General features: G+C 46.0%; 1 protein-coding gene across 1 annotated transcript in view; it reads right to left on the bottom strand.

Annotated features, from left to right (window-relative positions):
• Positions 1-2,255: 2,255 nt before the first annotated feature.
• Positions 2,256-24,278, bottom strand: part of LOC121585739 (cadherin-related family member 2-like) — a 56,791-nt gene continuing 34,768 nt past the window's right edge. The window contains exons 16-30 of the mRNA XM_041902054.2: positions 22,714-22,947; positions 22,329-22,398; positions 21,469-22,068; positions 21,206-21,277; positions 21,001-21,050; positions 20,554-20,708; positions 18,685-18,787; positions 18,154-18,242; positions 17,859-17,927; positions 15,679-15,817; positions 12,676-12,797; positions 7,095-7,211; positions 3,445-3,528; positions 3,262-3,325; positions 2,256-3,176 (exon numbers count right to left, since the gene is read on the bottom strand). Of these exons, the coding sequence (XP_041757988.2) occupies positions 3,027-3,176; positions 3,262-3,325; positions 3,445-3,528; positions 7,095-7,211; positions 12,676-12,797; positions 15,679-15,817; positions 17,859-17,927; positions 18,154-18,242; positions 18,685-18,787; positions 20,554-20,708; positions 21,001-21,050; positions 21,206-21,277; positions 21,469-22,068; positions 22,329-22,398; positions 22,714-22,947 (2,118 nt within the window). The 3' untranslated portion in view covers positions 2,256-3,026. The remainder of the gene's footprint in view (positions 3,177-3,261; positions 3,326-3,444; positions 3,529-7,094; positions 7,212-12,675; positions 12,798-15,678; positions 15,818-17,858; positions 17,928-18,153; positions 18,243-18,684; positions 18,788-20,553; positions 20,709-21,000; positions 21,051-21,205; positions 21,278-21,468; positions 22,069-22,328; positions 22,399-22,713; positions 22,948-24,278) is intronic.

The raw sequence follows: 24,278 nt of genomic DNA, 5'->3' as shown, positions 1-24,278 counted from the left end.
TCCTCCAGCCTCTGGGGCCACCCAGGGATTGTCAGGTAAGGGCTCTGCCAGGAAGAGAGGCGAGCGGGACGGGAAGAGAGGCAGGCGCCGGAGGAATCCTTTCCGTTTGCTGTTGAAGAACATGCAGCCGCCCAACTGTTGCTCCCGAGCTCATTCCACTGAGTGACACTGCAGGAACATCATCCAAAACCACCTTTCCTCACCCACTGGACTGAAGGCTAACTACATTATCTCAATTCCCTTTCCTCACCCACTGGACAGTAGGCTAACTACATGTAGCCTAGCGGTTAGAGCGTTGGGCCAGTAACCGGAAGGTTGCTAGTTTGAAAAAAATCTGTAATTCTGCCCTTTAGCAAGGCAGTTGACCCCCAACAACAGCCCCCGGGCACCCAATGTGGCACCCCCACACCTCTCAGATTAAGAGGGTTGGGTTAAAAATGGAAGTCAAGTTTTGGTTGGACCTTGTGTGCAACTTTACCGCATTATCAGAGGAACTTTGTCATGAACGTCAGCGAGGATTGTGTCAGAAGATTCAAGAAGGAAACATGACAACATGTCACTTTAAAAACGTTCTTCTTTGGCTTTTGGAAAAATATGGATAGCCTTTTTTTTATGTGGTCTTTAACCTGTTTTCTTTATAGAGACCCTAAATTATGGTTGTTATGTTGTGATTGTATATTTGGTGCAAAGTGCTCATTTCAGTTATTGCCTTAATTGCATTATCTCTGTGTTATTGTGCAAATGTTACTTTTCGAAAGATATGTTCAATGGCAATTTTACAATCAAAGTAATTTTTAAAAGTAATAATTCCTTATGGCTAAATGTATGCATTGCCAGCTACAGTGATAATCACATTTTGTGATAGTTATCTTGTTGATTGTGATGTAAGACTATGTACATTTCCATGTGTTTCAGTTAACCCTCCAGAGTGTAAGCTCTGTCTAAGCTAACATATGGAATTGTTTTAAGATGGTCATACCTAGGATCATTTAGCTATTTGATTTGGAATTTTAAGACCCCTTAAGGTATACATTTTTTTCGTTATTGGATGCAACATTGAATTTGGCATTACTACTACTAGCCAATAGAAATGCATTGAATATCAGATTAATTACATGGAGCAACAGATAGTCCCCAAGAAAATCTAAAGGAAGTTTGTTCTGAAGTGTCTGTCCAATATCTGAGAGATCAGGAAGATCAGCAAACTATATATATTTTTGACATGTATTTATCCCCTTATTTTAGGCACTAAACTACAGTATCTCCATATATATATACACTTCCATTCATTTTTTAAACTGGTACCGGGGACCTTCTGTTTAGTTTTTAATTTAGTTTAATAATTCAACCATAAAAAAAACAAAAAAAACAAGCACACATAAAAACTTGAAAAAGCCGTACATGCACGAGTAAAATCATTGAGGATAACACACAATAATGTCTTTGGACTTATTTCCATTGTGGTCGTCTTGAAACAAGATGGCTGGGCAAGACGGAACACGGTTGAACACGGTATGATAATAAAACAAAAGACTAAGAAGAAGAACTATCTATATCATCATCATAGGGGTCATTCATATGGGCACAGAAGACATCAAACAGTTGCCCAGAGAGGATGTCGTGTTTTATGGGCAGAGGCAACTCATTCCACTCTGATGCTCCAGTATACAAGAAAGTACCTTTCCCAGTGTCGTCTCTCGTGTCCGAGTGGGATGCTGGTGGTTATTGCTGTCAAACAAAGAGTCCGCTCATACTGAACCTTTGATCATAAGTTTTATTCATATCACCAGCTTTCAGCATGAGTTACAGACTTGCAGGGTCTGGAGAGCAGTGTCCTCGAATTCTAATGGCTGCTCTGCTTTCCTGTGCCCCCAGCATATACTTATAAACAATGTAAAAATATGGGTTGCTCCTCTGCGGTCCAATCACCCGTCTCCCCTGGGGCGACACCCTACAACTGGCTACTTTTGAACTAACATAAACAACAAGTAATCAGTTGGATATCTGGGCGCAGAAGAGTCTTTTGTGAGGCTTGTGGGTGTCCTAGAGCAAATCGGAGAATGCCATCTTGTTCGTGAGAGTCTCATCTTTCAATAGAGTGGTCATGATACTTTGTCGAACTTTGTTCCAAACCGTTCCTGACACTACAGATGTTTTATTTTTAGAAGACCGGTCTCATGGTCTGACAAACACCGCTCTGCCACCTTTCACCGCAGATGCGGAAGGGCGATATCGGCGGATGTGGTGGATTGAGACGCAGCCCATGCAAAACAACTGATATCTCTAGTTTAAACAGACGGATTTTGAGGGGAGTTTTTTATTATGTTAATTGGATTAGATAACAAACACAGAATTCCAGATACAACTGCTTAGTTTCAATATAACGGAAAACGCAGAATTAAATGTATATAAAAAAACATGACATCGCAAAGCAGAATGTATTAAAAATATCAAATCTTTACATATTTAGAAAAATAATGAAGTGATTCACAATGAAAATTGTTTACTTTTGCTTTTCATCCAAAAAGGTTAATGGTTTTGCCATCCTTTTAGGTTGATATTGTTCAATGGATTCATGAGGACATTGGGAGTCTTGGCAAAAGCAAACTCCTGGCTAACTTGTGACATACCGTAGCAGAAAATAGCAAGCCGACAGATCTAAGATCACTATGTGTTGTGATAAATGGTTACATGGAAATATTCCCTCAATTTAAAATAAAGAATAGCATGCAAACAAGTGGATCAACCCAAAAAAAAAAACATTTGATTGAGCTTGATTTAATTTCAAAAGACAGATTGTCTTTCTATCACAGAGTTTGGCATCCATCCTTTTCCAGGAGGGGAGGGAGGTCCATTTTGGTGGTCCATTTTATGACCCGCAGTCAGTCTTAGATCCCAAGATGGCCGTCACAGCTCAGTGGTACTGCCCCCAAAAAGGTCACTAATACTGCCCCAAAGTGGCCGTCACTGGTCAGTGATTCTGCCCCAAAAATGGCAGTCACATACTGACCCAAAATGGCGGCCACTCACAGGTCTGTGGTGCTGAGCGAAGGGTTAGCGAAGGTTAAACTAGGGCTGTCATTGTCTTTCTTCCTGCCATGCTGGGCCAAGGCTTCACCTAGAGGCTCGCTGCACGGATTATGTGCTCCCCCCTCCTCATCCTCCTCCTGGATCATCTACACAGGGAGGAGACAGGCATGACCATCCAGAATAATGATAATAACATAGTAATAATAATAATAATAATAACTATAACGTTACCATCATGGGCATTGTATCCCTGTCAGACATGACTATGTCCATGTTGCAGTCCAAGGAATTGAGGCTTGAATTAAAAAATGAAATTCAGTAAATTAGAGCCATATACAAGGGGAGGCCATGATGATGATGACATCTTCATTATTTGTTAACAGTAATAACTCAATACTTTGAGATATTTTCTACCTGACTCTGTCTGCGTTGGATCCTTCCTCGTCGAAGCCCAGGTCTGTGGCTGTGTCGATGTTTAGGTTGAGCACAGGGTTAGCCCTAGAAACAAATACAGGGACAGAGACAACACCGTTACCCCTAGACACACACCCAGGGACAGAGACAACACCGTTACCCTAGACACACACCCAGGGACAGAGACAACACCGTTACCCTAGACACACACCCAGGGACAGAGACAACACTGTTACCCTAGACACACACCCAGGGACAGAGACAACACCGTTACCCTAGACACACACCCAGGGACAGAGACCACACCGTTACCCTAGACACACACCCAGGGACAGAGACAACACCGTTACCCCTAGACACACACCCAGGGACAGAGACAACACCGTTACCCCTAGACACACACCCAGGGACAGAGACAACACCGTTACCCTAGACACACACCCAGGGACAGAGACAACACCGTTACCCCTAGACACACACCCAGGGACAGAGACAACACCATTACCCTAGACACACACCCAGGGACAACACCATTACCCTAGACACACACCCAGGGACAGAGACAACACTGTTACCCTAGACACACACCCAGGGACAGAGACAACACTGTTACCCTAGACACACACCCAGGGACAGAGACAACACTGTTACCCTAGACACACACCCAGGGACAGAGACAAAACCGTTACCCCTAGACACACACCCAGGGACAGAGACAACCCCGTTACCCTAGACACACACCCAGGGACAACACTGTTACCCTAGACACACACCCAGGGACAGAGACAACACCGTTACCCTAGACACACACCCAGGGACAACACCGTTACCCCTAGACACACACCCAGGGACAGAGACAACACCGTTACCCCTAGACACACACCCAGGGACAGAGACAACACCGTTACCCTAGACACACACCCAGGGACAACACCGTTACCACTAGACACACACCCAGGGACAGAGACAACACCGTTACCCTAGACACACACCCAGGGACAACACCGTTACCCCTAGACACACACCTAGGGACAGAGACAACACCGTTACCCCTAGACACACACCCAGGGACAACACCGTTACCCCCTAGACACACACCCAGGGACAGAGACAACACCGTTACCCTAGACACACACCCAGGGACAGGGACAACACCGTTACCCCTAGACACACACCCAGGGACAGAGACCACACCGTTACCCTAGACACACACACCAGGGACAACACCGTTACCCCTAGACACACACCCAGGGACAACACCGATACCCCCTAGACACACACCCAGGGACAGAGACAACACTGTTACCCCTAGACACACACCTAGGGACAGAGACAACACCGTTACCCCTAGACACACACCCAGGGACAGAGACAACACTGTTACCCCTAGACACACACCCAGGGACAGAGACCACACCGTTACCCCTAGACACACACCCAGGGACAGAGACCACACCGTTACCCCCTAGACACACACCCAGGGACAGAGACAACACCGTTACCCTAGACACACACCCAGGGACAGGGACAACACCGTTACCCTAGACACACACCCAGGGACAGAGACAACACCATTACCCTAGACACACACCCAGGGACAACACCATTACCCTAGACACACACCCAGGGACAACACCGTTACCCCTAGACACACACCCAGGGACAGAGACCACACCGTTACCCCTAGACACACACCCAGGGACAGAGACAACACCGTTACCCCTAGACACACACCCAGGGACAACACCGTTACCCTAGACACACACCCAGGGACAGAGACAACACCGTTACCCCTAGACACACACCCAGGGACAGAGACAACACCGTTATCCTAGACACACACCCAGGGACAGAGACAACCCCGTTACCCTAGACACACACCCAGGGACAACACCGTTACCCCTAGACACACACCCAGGGACAACACTGTTACCCCCTAGACACACACCTAGGGACAGAGGCAACACCGTTACCCCCTAGACACACACCCAGGGACAGAGACAACACCGTTACCCTAGACACACACCCAGGGACAGAGACAACACCGTTACCCCTAGACACACACCCAGGGACAGAGACCACACCGTTACCCTAGACACACACCCAGGGACAGACACCACACTGTTACCCCTAGACACACACCCAGGGACAGAGACAACACCGTTACCCCTAGACACACACCCAGGGACAGAGACAACACCGTTACCCTAGACACACACCCAGGGACAACACCGTTACCCCTAGACACACACCCAGGGACAACACCGCTACCCCTAGACACACACCCAGGGACAGACACCACACCGTTACCCCCTAGACACACACCCAGGGACAGAGACAACACCGTTACCCCTAGACACACACCCAGGGACAACACCGTTACCCCTAGACACACACCCAGGGACAACACCGTTACCCCTAGACACACACCCAGGGACAACACCGTTACCCCTAGACACACACCCAGGGACAACACCGTTACCCTAGACACACACCCAGGGACAACACCGTTACCCCTAGACACACCCAGGGACAGAGACAACACCGTTACCCCTAGACACACACCCAGGGACAACACCGTTACCCCTAGACACACACCCAGGGACAGAGACAACACCGTTACCCCTAGACACACACCCAGGGACAACACCGTTACCCCTAGACACACACCCAGGGACAACACCGTTACCCCTAGACACACACCCAGGGACAGAGACAACACCGTTAACCCTAGACACACACCCAGGGACAGAGACAACACTGTTACCCTAGACACACACCCAGGGACAACACCGTTACCCCTAGACACACACCCAGGGACAGAGACAACACCGTTACCCCTAGACACACACCCAGGGACAGAGACAACACCGTTACCCCTAGACACACACCCAGGGACAACACCGTTACCCCTAGACACACACCCAGGGACAACACCGTTACCCCTAGACACACACCCAGGGACAGAGACAACACCGTTACCCCTAGACACACACCCAGGGACAACACCGTTACCCTATTCTCTTGGCAATTCTAACATGTGAAATGACTTGATAACGTGTTTCCAACATGCACTCCAAACTAGCCTTACAGGCTTTTCAAGCAGAGACAGGGTGGAATGCATTTCTTTACACGTTACAATTACATTTGTGATACAATACTGTACATTTCCTGTAGGTAGTTGGATGCACCCTATGTGTTCCAGTCAGAACTAGTGCACTATGTAAGGAATAGGGTGTCATTTGGGATGCACCCTATGTGTTCCAGTCAGAACTAGTGCACTATGTAAGGAATAGGGTGTCATTTGGGATGCAGCCTATGTGTTCCAGTCAGAACTAGTGCACTATGTAAGGAATAGGGTGTCATTTGGGATGCAGCCTATGTGTTCCAGTCAGAACTAGTGCACTATGTAAGGAATAGGGTGTCATTTGGGATGCACCCTATGTGTTCCAGTCAGAACTAGTGCACTATGTAAGGAATAGGGTGTCATTTGGGATGCAGCCTATGTGTTCCAGTCAGAACTAGTGCACTATGTAAGGAATAGGGTGTCATTTGGGATGCAGCCTATGTGTTCCAGTCAGAACTAGTGCACTATGTAAGGAATAGGGTGTCATTTGGGATGCAGCCTATGTGTTCCAGTCAGGACTCGCCCCTCCATGGTGTACTTGTTGGTTCCAGGAACGACAGGCCCACTCTTCCCATCTCCACCAGTCACCACCTTGGCTGCTGAGTTCATGGCTTTAGCTGCCTTCAGCTTCGTTCTGTAGCTGTGAAATATTACCGTCCGTAGGTTAGTTACCCGTACATTTTACATTTAACATTTTAGTCATTTAGCAGACGCTCTTATCCAGAGCGACTTACAGTTAGCACATACATTATTTTATCGAACCCCACAACCCTGGCGTTGCAAACGCCATGCTCTACCAACTGAGCTACATCCCCTGCCGGCCATTTCCTCCCATACCCTGGACGACGCTGGGCCAATTGTGCGCCGCCCCATGGGTCTCCCGGTCGCGGCCGGCTACGACAGAGCCTGGATTCGAACCAGGATCTCTAGTGGCACAGCTAGCACTGCGATGCAGTGCCTTAGACCACTGCGCCACTCAGGAGATGTTTAGTACGAACTAACCTATACTAGCTAACCCCTACCAGTTTCCCATACTTACTAAACCATACCAGTTACCCATACTAACTGACCCATACAAACTAACACATACTAGTTACCCATACTAACATATGCTAGTTACCCACACTAACACATACTAGTTACCCACATTAACTAACCCATACCAGTTACCATTACTAACTAACCCATACAAATTAACCCATACTAACTCATCCATACCAGGTACCCATTCTAACTAACTAACTCATACTAAATAGTTACCCATACTAACTAACCCCTACTAGCTATCCATTCTAACTATTCCCTACTAGTTACCCCTACTAAGTAACCCCTACTAGTTACCCCTACTAAGTAACCCCTACTAGTTACCCCTACTAACTAACCCCTACTAGTTACCCCTACTAACTAACCCCCTACTAGTTACCTGCTACCCTTTTCTCATTAAACACTTTGGGAGCAGCATACCATGGAGTGGATTTCTACTTTTCTGACCATAGTTACCATAGTTACCATAGTTACCATAGTTACCATTCACATTGTAGTGACATGGTTGTACCCTAATAGACACTGAGTATACCAGACAAAAGGAACACCTTCTTAATATTGAGTTGCACCCCCTTTTGCCCTCAGAACAGCTTCGATTCGTAGGGGCATGGACTCTACAAGGTGTCGAAAGCGTTCCACAGAAATGTTGGCCCATGTTGACTCCAATGTGTCCCACAGTTGTGTTATGTAGGCTGGATTTCCTTTGGGTGGTGGACCATTCTTGATACACACAGGAAACTGTTGAGCGTGAAAAACCCAGCAGCGTTGCAGTTCTTGACACAAACCGGTGTGCCTGGCACTTACTACCATACCCCGTTTAAAGGCACTTAAATATGTTATCTTACCCATTGACCCTCTGAATGGCACACATACACAATCCATGTCTCAATTGTATCAAGGCTTAAAAATCCTTATTTAACCTACAGTTGAAGTCGGAAGTTTACATACACCTTAGCCAAATAGATTTAAACTCAGTTTTTCACAATTCCTGACATTTAATCCTAGTAAAAATTCCCTGTTTTAGGTCAGTTAGGATCAACACTTTATTTTAAGAATGTGAAATGTCAGTATAATAGTAGAGAGAATGATTTATTTCAGCTTTTATTTATTTCATCACATTCCCAGTGAGTCAGAAGTTTACATACACTCAATTAGTATTTGGTAGCATTGCCTTTAAATTGTTTAACTTGGGTCAAATGTTTCGGGTAGCCTTCCACAAGCTTCCCACAATAAGTTGGGTGAATTTTGGCCCATTCCTCCTGACAGAGCTGGTGTAACGGAGTCAGGTTTGTAGGCCTCCTTGCTCGCACACGCTTTTTCAGTTCTGCCCACACATTTTCTATAGGATTGAGGTCAGGGCTTTGTGATGGCCACTCCAATACCTTGACTTTGTTGTCCTTAAGCCATTTTGCCACAACTTTGGAAGTATGCTTGGGGTCATTGTTCATTTGGAAGACCCATTTCCGACCAAGCTGTAACTTCCTGACTGATGTCTTGAGATGTTGCTTCAATATATCCACATAATTTTCCTTTCTCATGATGCTATCTATTTTGTGAAGTGCACCAGTCCCTCCTGCAGCAAAGCACCCCCACAGCATGATGCTGCCACCCCCGTGCTTCACGGTTGGGATGGTGTTCTTCGGCTTGCAAGCATCCCCCTTTTCCCTCCAAACATAACGATTGGTCATTATGGCCAAACAGTTTTATTTTTGTTTCATCAGACCAGGGGACATTTCTCCAAAAAGTACGATCTTTGTCCCCATGTGCAGTTGCAAACCGTGGCTTTTTTATGGCGGTTTTGGTGCAGTGGCTTCTTCCTTGCTGAGCGGCTTTCAGGTTATGTCGATATAGGACTTGTTTTACTGTGGATATAGATAATTTTGTACCTGTTTCCTCCAGCATCTTCACAAGGTCCTTTGCTGTTGTTCTGGGATTGATTTGCACTTTTCGCACCAAAGTACGTTAATCTCTAGGAGACAGAACGCGTCTCCTTCCTGAGCGGTATGACGGCTGCGTGGTCCCATGGTGTTTATACTTGCGTACTATTGTTTGTACAGATGAACGTGGTACCTTCAGGCGTTTGGAAATTGCTCCCAAGGATGAACCAGACTTGTGGAGGTCTACAATTATTTTTCTGAGGTCTTGGCTGATTTCTTTTGATTTTCCCATGATGTCAAGCAAAGAGGCACTGAGTTTGAAGGTAGGCCTTGAAATACACCCACAGGTACACCTCCAATTGACTCCAATGATGTCAATTAGCCTATCAGAAGCTTCTAAAGCCATGACATTATTTTCTGGAATTTTCCAAGCTGTTTAAAGGCACAGTCAACTTAGTGTATGTAAACTTCTGACCCACTGGAATTGTGATAGAGTGAATTATAAGTGAAATAATCTCTCTGTAAACAATGGTTGGAAAAATTACTTGTGTCATGCACAAAGTAGATGTCCTAACCGACTTGCCAAAACTATAGTTTGTTAACAAGAAATGTGTGGAGTGGTTGAAAAACGTTAAAGTGTTGGTCCCATTTCATGAGCTGAAATAAAAGATCCCAGAAATATTCCATACGCACAAAAAAAACGTATTTCTATAATTTTGTGCACAGCATGATCATTACACAGGTGCACCTTGTGAACGGGGACAATAAAAGGCCACTCTAAAACGTGCAGTTTTGTCAAATAACACAATGCCACAGATGCAATTGCATGCTGACTGCAGGAATGTCCACCAGAGCTGTTGCCAGAGAATTGGATGTTAATTTCTCTACCATAAGCCGCCTCCAACATAATTTTAGAGAATTTGGCAGTAAGTCCAATCGGCCTCACAACCACTGACCACATGTAACCACGCCAGCCAAGGACCTCCACATCTGGCTTCTTCACCTGCGGGATCGTCTGAGACCAGCCACCTGGACAGCTGATGGAACTGTGGGTTTTGCACAACCAAAAGACTTTCTAAAAACTGTCAGAAACTGTAAAGAAAAGATAATCTGCGTGCGCGTCGTCCTCACCAAGGTCTTGACCTGACTGCAGTTTGGCATCGTAGCTCACCTTCGATGGTCACTGGCACGCTGGAGAAGTGTGCTCTTCACAGATGAATCCCGGTTTCAACTGTACCGGGCAGATGGCGTCGTGTGGGCGAGCGGTTTGCTGATGTAAAAGTTGTGAACACAGTGCCCCATGGTGGCGGTGGGGTTATGGTATGGGCAGGCATATGCTACGGACAATGAACACAGCTGCATTTTATTGTTGACAATTTGAATGCACAGAGATACCGTGACGAGATCCTGAGGCCCATTGTCGTGCCATTCATCCGACCGCCATCACATCATGTTTCAGCATGATAATGCACGGCCCCATGTCGCAAGGATCTGTACACAATTCCTGGAAGTTGAAAATGTCCCAGTTCTTCCATGGCCTGCATACTCACCAGATGTGTCACCCATTGAGTTTGGGATGCTCTGGATCAACGTAAGGCGGCATTTTCCAGTTCCCGCCAATATCCAAATTGTGGTCACACCAGATACTGACTGGTTTTCTGATTCACGCCCCTACATTTTAAAAAGGTATATCTGTGACCAACAGATGCATATCTGTATCCCAAGCATGTGAAATCCATAGATTAGGGCCTAACGAATTCATTTCAATTGACTGATTTCCTTAAATGAACTGTAACGCAGTAAAATCTTTTTTAAATTGTTGCACGTTGCATTTATATTTTTATCCAAAGCTACTTTGTCATGCGTGCATAATTTTTTTTACATATGGGTGGTCCTGGGAATCGAACCCACTACCCTGGTAGTCATGCTCTACCAACTGAGCACCACACTAATCACTAACTAACCTGAATTGATCCTGCTTTTGATTGGGTTCTTACAAAGAATTTCATAAGATTGATCATAAATTCTAATCCCTCCAAATTTCTTAAGAACTTCTCAAATGTCTTCTTAGGTCCATTAAGTGAATCGTATCAAACACGTCAGAGTGCTGATATAGGATCAGGTCCCTGTCACGGATTCTGCCGAGGCTGCTCCTCCTCCTTGCTCGGGCAGGCTTCGGCGTTCGTCGTCCCCGGAGTACTAGCTGCCACCGCTGGATGTTCTCGATAGTTGTTTGGTCTGGTCTTGTGTGTGCACCTGTTTCGTATTGAGTATTGATTATGTCACCTATAAGTTTCCCTTTTGGTTTGTTTGCAGTTGTGTGTAATTGTCCGCCTGTCCGATTGGTGTCTTGTTCGATGTTTAGTGTTTTACGCGTGTGTGCGTAATCGTTCGCCTCCTTGGTTTAGAGGCCTTTTGTTTTGACTTTGTCCATTCTAGTAAAGTCATTTTGGACTTAGCCTCCTTGTCCTGCGCTTGACTCCACCACTGCATCCACATCAGTTTTCGTGACAGTCCCCTTGTCCATATAATACTATTAATTATATAATCAGTGGTGGAAAAAGTACCCAATTGTCATACTTGAGTAAAAGTAAAGATACCTTAAAAGAAAATGACTCCGTAAAATACTACTTTAGTAAAAGTCTAAAAGTATTTGGTTTTAAATATACTTAAGTATTAAAAGTAAAAGTATAAATCATTTCAAATTCCTTAAAGTAAGCAACCCAGACGGCACGATTTTCTTGTTCTTTTAATTTACGGATAGCCAGGGGCACACTTCAACAGTCAGATATAATTTACAAACAAAGCATTTGTGTTTAGTGAGTCCGCCAGATCATAGGCAGTAGAGATGTCCATGGAGGTTCTCTTGATACGTGCGTGAATTAGACGATTTTCCTGTCCTGCTAAGCATTCAAAATGTAAGGAGTACTTTTGGACGATGTATGGAGTAAAAAGTACATTATTTTCTTTAGGAATGTAGTGGAGTAAAAGTAAAAGTTGTCAAAAATATAAATAGTAAAGTAAAGTACAGATACCCCAAAAAAACTACTGAAGTAGTACTTTAAAGTATTTTTACTTAAGTACTTTACACCACTGATTATAATCTAAAAGGACAAAACTGATCATAGATCAGCACTTCTACTCTGAGACGTTTTATACTTACGGGCCCAGGTCTCAGCTTACCTCCTGCGGGTGCAGACGAGAGATGTTGTCATGACAGCCAGGACGATGATGAGGCCCGCCACCAGCCCCAGCAGAACGAACAGTACTGGATCCACCTGCTTCTCTGTCACCACAGTCCCCCCCTGCAACACCACACAGAGTTCAGAGTAGGGTTGCAAAAATTACAGTAACTTCCCCAGAATTCCCTTGTTTTCAAAAAATCACGGTTGGAAGATTCCAGAATTATTGCTTACTGCCTCCTGATAAAGGGATTCTTCCAATAAGGATTTCTGGAAAACCTGGAAAGTTACCAGAATTTTGCTACCCTAGCTCAGGGGAACATTCCTTTAGCGGCCCAAAGTCAGATCGTACTGTAAGAAATATTTACTGCATATATTCACTATATTACAAACGTAGCATGAAAATGTAGTAACATTATCAACTGCAGACTGTCACGCCCTGGCTCTGGGGACACTGTTATGTTGAGCCAGGGTGTGTATTCTATGTTTGTATTTCTATGTTGGCCTGAGTGACTCCCAATCAGAGGCAACGAGTGTCAGCTGGTTGTCTCTGATTGGGAGCCATATTTAACTGTCTGTCTTTCACTTTGTGTTTGTGGTTTCTTGTTCTTGTTTGGTTTGTGTTAAACCGTAGACATCACGTTATCGTCCGTTGTTTTGATCGTGTGATCATTCTATTAATAAATATGTACGCATTCAACGCTGCGCCTTGGTCTCTCCCTGACGATCGTGACAGAAGAAACCACCACAACTGGACCAAGCAGCGAGTCGAGGAGCCATCGCCAGGGAGATCCCTAGCAGATCTCCGTGGCAGCCTCGACTGGGTCAAGCCGAGGGAAGAGCAGAGAGAGTGGACTTGGGAACAATGGAGGAAGAGCCTCGACTGGGTCAAGCCCATTGAGGAGCTGAATAGCGGGAGTTGGAGACAGAAGAGCGAGAGTTGGGCGAGAACGATAGAGGCCTGGCCCACGGGGAGGAGAGACCCCCAGAACATTTTTAGGGGGGGGCTCACGACGTCGGGGCAGCAGGAGGCCGCGATAGAGCGGTCCAGCGGGTTGGCAGAGGAGGCCGCCAGGTTACGGGGGCCACTGGTCGAAGAGGGGATGGAAGGTGGAGAGGCACGGCGAGAGGTACTGGGGTGTGTTACCAGTCCGGTCCGGCCCGTTCCAGATCCCGGTGTAGGGCCAGTGGTGTGTGTCCCCAGTACGGTCCGGTCTGTTCCTGCTCCCCGCACCAAGTCTGTGGTGCGTTTCGTCAGCCCTGTCCGGCCTGTTCCTGCTCTCCACACCAAGTCTGTGGTGCGCGTCGCCAGCCCAGTCCGGCCCATTCCTGCTCCCCGCACCAAGTCTGTGGTGCGTCTCGTCAGCCCGGCTCGGCCCGTTCCTGCTCCCCGCACCAAGTCAGTGGTGCGCGTCGTCAGCCCGGCTCGGCCCATTCCTGCTCCTCGCACCAAGTCTGTGGTGCGTTTCGTCAGCCCGGCTCGGCCCATTCCTGCTCCCCGCACCAAGTCTGTGGTGCGTTTCGTCAGCCCTGTCCGGCCCGTTCCTGCTCTCCGCACCAAGTCTGTGGTGCGCGTCGCCAGCCCAGTCCGGCCCATTCCTGCTCCTCGCACCAAGTCTGTGGTGCGTTTCGTCAGCCCGGCTCGGCCCATTCCTGCTCCCCACACCAAGCCAGTGGTGTGCGTCGTCAGTCCAGCACGGCCCGTGCCTGTTCCCCACACCAAGCCAGTGGTGTGCGTCGTCGGTCCGGCACGGCCCGTGCCTGTTCCACTGGTGCCTGGTCCGGCACCGGTCAGATGCGTTACGCCGAGCTAGAGCAATCCGCTCCATCAGTGTACAGTCCAGCTCCGACCAGCGGGGCCAGACCGGACCAGGGGTACTTTGGGGGTTGGAGAGGGAGTGGGGATCAGGCCCGGGCCGGATCCGCCGCCAAGGCGGAGTGCCCACCCGGTCCCTCCCCTGTGGTATTTAGTTGGCGCGGTCGGAGTCCGCGCCTTTAGGGGGTACTGTCACGCCCTGGCTCTGGGGACACTGTTATGTTGAGCCAGGGTGTGTATTCTATGTTTGTATTTCTATGTTGGCCTGAGTGACTCCCAATCAGAGGCAACGAGTGTCAGCTGGTTGTCTCTGATTGGGAGCCATATTTAACTGTCTGTCTTTCACTTTGTGTTTGTGGTTTCTTGTTCTTGTTTGGTTTGTGTTAAACCGTAGACATCACGTTATCGTCCGTTGTTTTGATCGTGTGATCATTCTATTAATAAATATGTACGCATTCAACGCTGCGCCTTGGTCTCTCCCTGACGATCGTGACACAGACATTTATTTATATTTATTCATTTGTAAGTTTAACCATTCATGTGGAAGTCCCTATAGGAATGCTATTCCCTATGTAGTGCACTATATTTCACCAGAGCCCTGGTCAAATATAGTGCACTACATAGGGAATAGGGTCTCATTTTGGACACAGCCTGTCACACCCTGGCTCTGGGACTCTATTTGTTGAGCCAGGGTGTGTTTATTCTATGTGTTATATGTCTATGTTGGGGGTTCTAGTTTGTTTTATTCTATGTTTGCCTGAGTGACTCCCAATCAGAGGCAACGAGTGTCAGCTGTTGGCTGGTTGTCTCTGATTGGGAGCCATATTTAAACTGTCTGTTTTCCCTTTGTGTTTGTGGGTTTTTGTTCCGTGTTCGGTCATTGATACCGTGGACTTCACGAGTCGTTTCTTGTTTTGTATTGTGTTTACACTTTAACTAATTAAAGTATGTTTGTTCATCACGCTGCGCATTGGTCTCTCCCTGACGATCGTGACACAGCCCAAGAGGAATATTCATTTAGCATGTCCAAGGCCGGGTTGGAGACAATTCAAATTCAATTCAGTGAGTTCGGGGAGACTACTTGAGATTCTAAATCCAAGAAATGAAAAGTGACATTTGTTATAAAATAGATGTGTATTTTATGTGTATGGTAATGTCCAGGCATGAGGGGAAAAATAGTTTACTTACGATATATTTCAGGCCATATTCAATCTGTAATTTGAATCGTTCATCACTCTTGGACAGAATAGTCTCAGCACTGTCAGAGTCGAGGGCCGTTCCATTGGCATTCACAAAGTACACCTCCATTACAGTATCGCCAGCCGCCCTGCAAAAGGATGAAGGATTTTCTTTTTTTGTAACTTAATTTTTCACCTTTTTAATGATGTATTTCTAAACTACTTGAGCAGTGACACAGATCACACACACACTGAATAGTGTCGAAGTTAATGGTGCTCTATTCGTTCATCAGAAGGAAGAAGAAATACATCGGTATGTAGTAGTCAGGGTTGGGGTCAATTCCAATTCAATTCAGGAAGTACACTGAAATTCCAATTCCAATGATCTGCAATGCTCCTCAATTAGGAAAATGTGGAATTGGAATTTGGTTTACTTTCTGAATTGACTGGAATTCAAGTGGAACTGACCCCGGCCCTGGTAGTCGTGTGATGTCATTACCTGGTTTCCGGATTGCCTGGATCAGCCCTAACCTACCTGGTTTCCGGATTGCCTGGATCAGCCCTAACCTACCTGGTTTCCGGATTCCCTGGATCAGCCCTAACCTACCTGGTTTCCGGACTGCCTGGATCAGCCCTAACCTACCTGGTTTCTGGACTGCCTGGTTCAGCCCTAACCTACCTGGTTTCCAGACTGCCTGGATCAGCCCTAACCTACCTGGTTTCCGGACTGCCTGGATCAGCCCTAACCTACCTGGTTTCCGGACTGCCTGGATCAGCCCTAACCTACCTGGTTTCCGGACTGCCTGGATCAGCCCTAACCTACCTGGTTTCCGGATTACCTGGATCAGCCCTAACCTACCTGGTTTCCGGACTGCCTGGATCAGCCCTAACCTACCTGGTTTCCGGACTGCCTGGTTCAGCCCTAACCTACCTGGTTTCTGGACTGCCTGGTTCAGCCCTAACCTACCTGGTTTCCAGACTGCCTGGTTCAGCCCTAACCTACCTGGTTTCCGGACTGCCTGGTTCAGCCCTAACCTACCTGGTTTCCAGACTGCCTGGTTCAGCCCTAACCTACCTGGTTTCCGGACTGCCTGGATCAGCCCTAACCTACCTGGTTTCCGGACTGCCTGGATCAGCCCTAACCTACCTGGTTTCTGGACTGCCTGGATCAGCCCTAACCTACCTGGTTTCCGGACTGCCTAGTTCAGCCCTAACCTACCTGGTTTCTGGACTGCCTGGATCAGCCCTAACCTACCTGGTTTCCAGACTGCCTGGTTCAGCCCTAACCTACCTGGTTTCCAGACTGCCTGGTTCAGCCCTAACCTACCTGGTTTCCAGACTGCCTGGATCAGCCCTAACCTACCTGGTTTCCGGACTGCCTGGATCAGCCCTAACCTACCTGGTTTCCGGACTGCCTGGATCAGCCCTAACCTACCTGGTTTCCGGACTGCCTGGATCAGCCCTAACCTACCTGGTTTCCGGATTACCTGGATCAGCCCTAACCTACCTGGTTTCGGACTGCCTGGATCAGCCCTAACCTACCTGGTTTCCGGACTGCCTGGTTCAGCCCTAACCTACCTGGTTTCTGGACTGCCTGGTTCAGCCCTAACCTACCTGGTTTCCAGACTGCCTGGTTCAGCCCTAACCTACCTGGTTTCCGGACTGCCTGGTTCAGCCCTAACCTACCTGGTTTCCAGACTGCCTGGTTCAGCCCTAACCTACCTGGTTTCCGGACTGCCTGGATCAGCCCTAACCTACCTGGTTTCCGGACTGCCTGGATCAGCCCTAACCTACCTGGTTTCTGGACTGCCTGGATCAGCCCTAACCTACCTGGTTTCCGGACTGCCTGGTTCAGCCCTAACCTACCTGGTTTCTGGACTGCCTGGATCAGCCCTAACCTACCTGGTTTCCAGACTGCCTGGATCAGCCCTAACCTACCTGGTTTCCGGACTGCCTGGTTCAGCCCTAACCTACCTGGTTTCCAGACTGCCTGGTTCAGCCCTAACCTACCTGGTTTCCGGACTGCCTGGATCAGCCCTAACCTACCTGATTTCCGGACTGCCTGGTTCAGCCCTAACCTACCTGGTTTCTGGACTGCCTGGTTCAGCCCTAACCTACCTGGTTTCTGGACTGCCTGGATCAGCCCTAACCTACCTGGTTTCTGGACTGCCTGGTTCAGCCCTAACCTACCTGGTTTCCGGACTGCCTGGTTCAGCCCTAACAACTTCCACTTTCGTCTGTGTTGCTGCAGTGAGAAGCCTGCAAGGAAACATTGATAAAGTTAACTCATTCATTTATTACCCACGCTGTGGTTAAAACACTTGTCAACATCATTTTAATCTGAAAGTCTTCCTATAGGGACTTCCACATGAATGGTTAAACGTATAAATGAATTAATATAAATACATGTCTATAGTTTATTATGTTACTACATTTTCATGCTACATTTGTAATATAGTGAATATATGCAGTAAAGATCTCTTACAGTACGATCTGACTTTGGGCCGCTTTAACTTCTTCTACTGTTTTTGAAAACAAAAGCTGAACTTTTAAGCTCCTGTCAACTGTGAAGATCTGGAGAGGGGAACATGAAACAAAGTGTTAGACAGGCAGACAGATAGACAGGCAGACAGGCAGACAGACAGACACACAGACAGACAGGCAGGCAGGCAGGCAGGCAGGCAGGCAGGCAGGCAGACAGACAGACAGGCAGGCAGGAAGACAGGCAGGCAGACAGGCAGGCAGACAGGCAGACAGACAGACAGACAGACAGGCAGGCAGGAAGACAGGCAGGCAGACAGACAGACAGACAGACAGACAGACAGGCAGACAGGCAGACAGGCAGACAGACAGACAGACAGACAGACAGACAGACAGACAGACAGACAGACAGACAGACAGACAGACAGACAGACAGACAGAGGGTAAGAGAGAACAGTAAGAACAGAGAATGAAATATGTTCACTAATGTAACCATCAACACCTTTGGATGAATTACAGTAAGTTTTACACCTGCCTCCAGTTTGGTTTCAGAGAAGAGTTTCGGTTCTTCAGTGTTAGTTGCCCCAACTGTCACCAAATACTTTCCTTTAACATCGATATTTAGCGCTTCATCGTTCCTGCAACGTTGAAAGACCTGTTATTCTTCTGTATCCAACTAACAGCATAAAACCTAACAAATCATTTTCACTTTTTGTCGCATAATGGCTATTAATTATAGTGAAATCAGAAATTAAAACATGACTTGGCGGACAGTATTTACAGTTGAAGTCGGAAGTTTACATACACTTAGGTTGGAGTCATTAAAACTTGTTTTTCAACCACTCCACAAAGAGTGTTGGCAAGTCGGTTAGGACATCTACTTTGTGCATGACACAAGTAATTTTTCCAACCGTTGTTTACAGACATATTATTTCACTTATAATTCACTGTATCGCAATTCCAGTGGGTCAGAAGTTTACATACACTAAGTTGACTGTGCCTTTAAACAGCTTGGAAAATTCCAGAAAATGATGTCATAGCTTTAGAAGCTTCTGATAGGCTAATTGACATAATTTGAGTCAATTGGAGGTGTACCTGTGGATATATTTCAAGGCCTACCTTCAAGCACAGTGCCTCTTTGCTTGACATCATGGGAAAATCAAAATAAATCAGCCAAGACCTCAGAAGAAAAATTGTAGACCTCCACAAGTCTGGTTCATCCTTGGGCGCAATTTCCAAATGCCTGAAGGTACCACGTTCATCTGTACAAACAATAGTACGCAAGTATAAACACCATGGGACCACGCAGCCGTCATACCGCTCAGGAAGGAGACGCTTTCTGTCTCCTAGAGCTGAACGTATTTTGGTGTGCAAAACAATCCCAGAACAACAGCAAAGGACCTTGTAAAGATGCTGGGGGAAACAGGTACAAAAGTATCTATATCCACAGTAAAACGAGTCCTATATCTACATAAACTGAAAGCCGCTCAGCAAGGAAGAAGCCACTGCTTCAAAACCGCCATAAAAAAGCCAGACTACGGTTTGCAACTGCACATGGGGACAAAGATCATACTTTTTGGAGAAATGTCCTCTGGTCTGATGAAACAAAAATAGAACTGTTTGGCCATAATGACCATCGTTATGTTTGGAGGAAAAAGTGGTATGCTTGCAAGCCGAAGAACACCATCCCAACCGTGAAGCACGGGGGTGGCAGCATCATGCTGTGGGGGTGCTTTGCTGCAGGAAGGACTGGTGCACTTCACAAAATAGATGGCATCACGAGGAAGGAAAATTATGTGGATATATTAAAGCAACATCTCAAGACATCAGTCAGGAAGTTACAGCTTGGTCGGAAATGGGTCTTCCAAATGGACAATGACCCCAAGCATACTTCCAAAGTTGTGGCAAAATGGCTTAAGGACAACAAAGTCAAGGTATTGGAGTGGCCATCACAAAGCCATGACCTCAATCCTATAGAAAATGTGTGGGCAGAACTGAAAAAGCGTGTGCGAGCAAGGAGGCCTACAAACCTGACTCCGTTACACCAGCTCTGTCAGGAGGAATGGGCCAAAATTCACCCAACTTATTGTGGGAAACTTGTGGAAGGCTACCTGAAACGTTTTACCCAAGTTAAACAATTTAAAGGCAATGCTACCAAATACTAATTGAGTGTATGTAAACTTCTGACCCACTGGGAATGTGATGAAAGAAATAAAAGCAGAAAATAAATCATTCTCTCTACTATTATTCTGACATTTCACATTCTTAAAATAAAGCGGTGATCCTAACTGACCTAAGACAGGGAATTTTTACTAGGATTAAATGTCAGGAATTGTGAAAAACTGAGTTTAAATGTATTTGGCTAAGGTGTATGTAAACTTCCGACCTTCAACTGTACACTCACTGAATATTTCCAACGTATTTATCGTCTTCCTGTGTGGTGACAACTCGAAACACTCTGTCCACGTTAGTCGTTTTATTGTTGACGTCATCCCTGAATTGCACACTTGTTATCGAAAATGTAATTAGCCTATTCTTCCCGGAATCACGGTCTGTAGCCTATGGAAGGAAAAAAGGAAGACTGGAATTCATAACTCACATCACAACCGGCAAGTTAAATGTATTAAAAGGTATACTTTATATTAGATTAAAATGTTGTTGTTGTTGTTGTTTTCTGCATAGCAAGAAGCTGTCCCATTGTGTATAATGTCAAATTGCAGAGTCTACCTTTTAAAGCTACATTCTGAGATTCAAAAACAAAACAAAAACACACCCGCCCCTGGACTTATTTTGATATACCTTATCAAATAGAAAATAACTGACGTTGTACATTTCAAACAGTTATACTCACAGTGACACTGGCGATTACTGAGCCTACAGAGGCACTCTCTGACACCACAACTGTAGAGGGGAAAAGGTTGTCAAGAACACTGTTAAGTCAATCTGTAGCTACCTAGATGAATATAATAAAATAACTTTATTGTTATTATATATTGAAAAAAAATACGGTATTCAGATTTACCATACAATGTGCCGAAGTTTAGAAACATATTTACCATATAAGGAATCTATTGTGTCGAACGCAGGGGCGTTGTCATTGATGTCTTCAATGTTGATCACAATGCGCCCTGAAATTAATTTGAAATGATTAGAAAGATATTAAAGTTACAAACGTAGATATTAACGACAGTAATGTTACAGAATAGGAGTTTCTGCATTTTCCCTCCTGATCCCGGGAGTCTTTTCCCAGGGAATCTTTCAACCTGGGAATTTTACAACCCTAGACCAAAACAGAAGTACCAAACCCAGTTGAACCAACCTGGTGTTGCGCTGTTGTTCTCCCCTTTCTGGGTGAACTCATCCACCACCTGGACCTCCAGCTCAACCTGCTCACACATCTCATAGTCGATCACAAAGTCCTCGCTGAGCATGATCTCCCCTGTGGTCTCCAGGTTGAACCAGTCCTCTGAGCAGGGGCCCAACGACAGGGAGCCATTACAGCGGCACCTACTGGAGACCAGCTGGTAGACCAGAGAGTGATTACTGTCCAGGTCCACCGCCTCGATGTTTCCCACGGCTTCAGTGATAGTGGTGTTCTCCTTTACGAGCAGCGGGCCGATGGGCTTGAACTGGGGCCTCTCATCATTCACATCCAACACAATCACCTCCACGGTTACGGTGTCCTTCATCGATCCCAGGTCCGTGGCCTCCGCTTTCAGACTGAAGGTCTTGACGCTGCTTTCGTAGTCTAGCTCGATGTCCGGGTCGACCGTGATGTTACCGATGTAACCGTCGGGTTTGTCTTTGAAGGTTCGGATGATGAATTGTCCGAAGCTTCCACTGACGATGCTGAAGGAGATGCGGTTGTGGTCAATAGTTTGGTCTAAATCCACTGCCTGGACGGAGCCAACGAATTCAGCTGTTGGAGACAGACAGAGACGGCCTTACGTTTTTTGAATTTATGATTAGCTAAATGTTTTGGTAGATGATTAAATCTTTATTATCAACCAAGCAAGTCAGTTAAGAACAAATTCCTATTCACAATGACAGCATGGCAAGTGGAAAACATGGCAAGTGTTTTTCTGAGTAGAAGGGGGACTAAAACCACATCCTCCCTGGAGTTTTAATCAGGGTAATGGCGGCAAAATGTCTGATTTCAACAAAAAGAAACGCGCTTACCTTTCTTACCCTCCTCCACTGAGAATGTGTAAGAAGTTTTTCTAAACTTCGGTATGTTGTCGTTGATGTCCTAGGTTGGAAAACGCATGTTCATGAGGTTGACAAAGATACAAGGAGCCTTCCTCATACTTCTGATCACCTCCAGAAGACACGTTAAAAACTGCACCAATCAATCTGTCGAAAGATCTATCCAGTCTAAAAACAGATACAAGGTCTGGTTCCATTTGCATAAAGCTTCTCAGAGTAAAAAATGATGATCTAGGATCAGTACAGCCTTCTAAATCAAAATGAATAAAAGGGGGTGTGCCCAGGTACCAATACACCCTGTCTGTGCACTTGTTCCATTCATTGTCAAAGGTTTGTGAGAGATGGACGGTGATCTTACCTCCACATTGATGACGACTGGCCCCCAGGTGGACAGTGGTGGGCTGCCTTTGTCAGTTGCTGTCACGTTTAATTTAACCTGCCCATTATCCTTGTCCTGCATGGCCTCTCTGTCTAGCGGGCCATTGTTCTCCAACCAGCCTGTGGTGGGGTCAATGGTGAAGTTGGCACTGTAGTCACTGGTCACTATTCCGTACTCGATCTCGCTGTTGGGTGACTCATCTCCGTCAGTAGCCTGAAAAAACGAGAAGGAGGAAGAAAATCATCAACAACCTAGGTAGCACAATTCTGGTAACCTTTCCCCAAATTCCTAGGTTTTCCAGAAATCCCAGATGGAAGATTCCTGGATTTTACAAAAACCTGGGAATTTTAGGAACGTTACTGGAATGTTCCGGGTCTACGGGTCTAGGGGTCAGCTGTAGAGCGGTTTTAACCCTTTGGTTACTGCGTGTAGAGCAGGGGTCTCAAACTCATTCCATGGAGGGCCCCAGTGGCTGCTGGATGTTGTTATATCCTTTCAATTTGTGTCAAATGAAGACCTAGACCACCAGGTGAGGGGAGTTCCTTACTAATCACTGACCTTACTAATCACTGACCTTACTAATCACTGACCTAACTAATCACTGACCTTACTAATCACTGACCTTACTAATCACTGACCTTACTAATCACTGACCTTACTAATCACTGACCTTACTAATCACTGACCTTACTAATCCCTGACCTTACTAATCACTGACCTTACTAATCACTGACCTTACTAATCACTGACCTTACTAATCACTGACCTTACTAATCCCTGACCTTACTAATCACTGACCTAACTAATCACTGACCTTACTAATCACTGACCTTACTAATCACTGACCTTACTAATCACTGACCTTACTAATCACTGACCTTACTAATCACTGACCTAACTAATCACTGACCTTACTAATCACTGACCTAACTAATCACTGACCTTACTAATCACTGACCTTACTAATCACTGACCTTACTAATCACTGACCTTACTAATCACTGACCTTACTAATCACTGACCTTACTAATCACTGACGTTACTAATCACTGACCTTGCTAATCACTGACCTAACTAATCACTGACCTTACTAATCACTGACCTAACTAATCACTGACCTTACTAATCACTGACGTTACTAATCACTGACCTTACTAATCACTGACCTTACTAATCACTGACCTTACTAATCACTGACCTTACTAATCACTGACCTTACTAATCACTGACGTTACTAATCACTGACCTTACTAATCACTGACCTAACTAATCACTGACCTTACTAATCACTGACCTAACTAATCACTGACCTTACTAATCACTGACGTTACTAATCACTGACCTTACTAATCACTGACCTAACTAATCACTGACCTTACTAATCACTGACCTAACTAATCACTGACCTAACTAATCACTGACCTTACTAATCACTGACCTAACTAATCACTGACCTAACTAATCACTGACCTTACTAATCACTGACCTTACTAATCACTGACCTAACTAATCACTGACGTTACTAATCACTGACCTTACTAATC

Source organism: Coregonus clupeaformis, unplaced genomic scaffold (genome assembly GCF_020615455.1).
Source record: "Coregonus clupeaformis isolate EN_2021a unplaced genomic scaffold, ASM2061545v1 scaf1563, whole genome shotgun sequence".
In the NCBI taxonomy this organism is placed as follows: Eukaryota; Metazoa; Chordata; class Actinopteri; order Salmoniformes; family Salmonidae; genus Coregonus; species Coregonus clupeaformis.
This window is presented reverse-complemented; position numbering and strand designations above follow the sequence as displayed.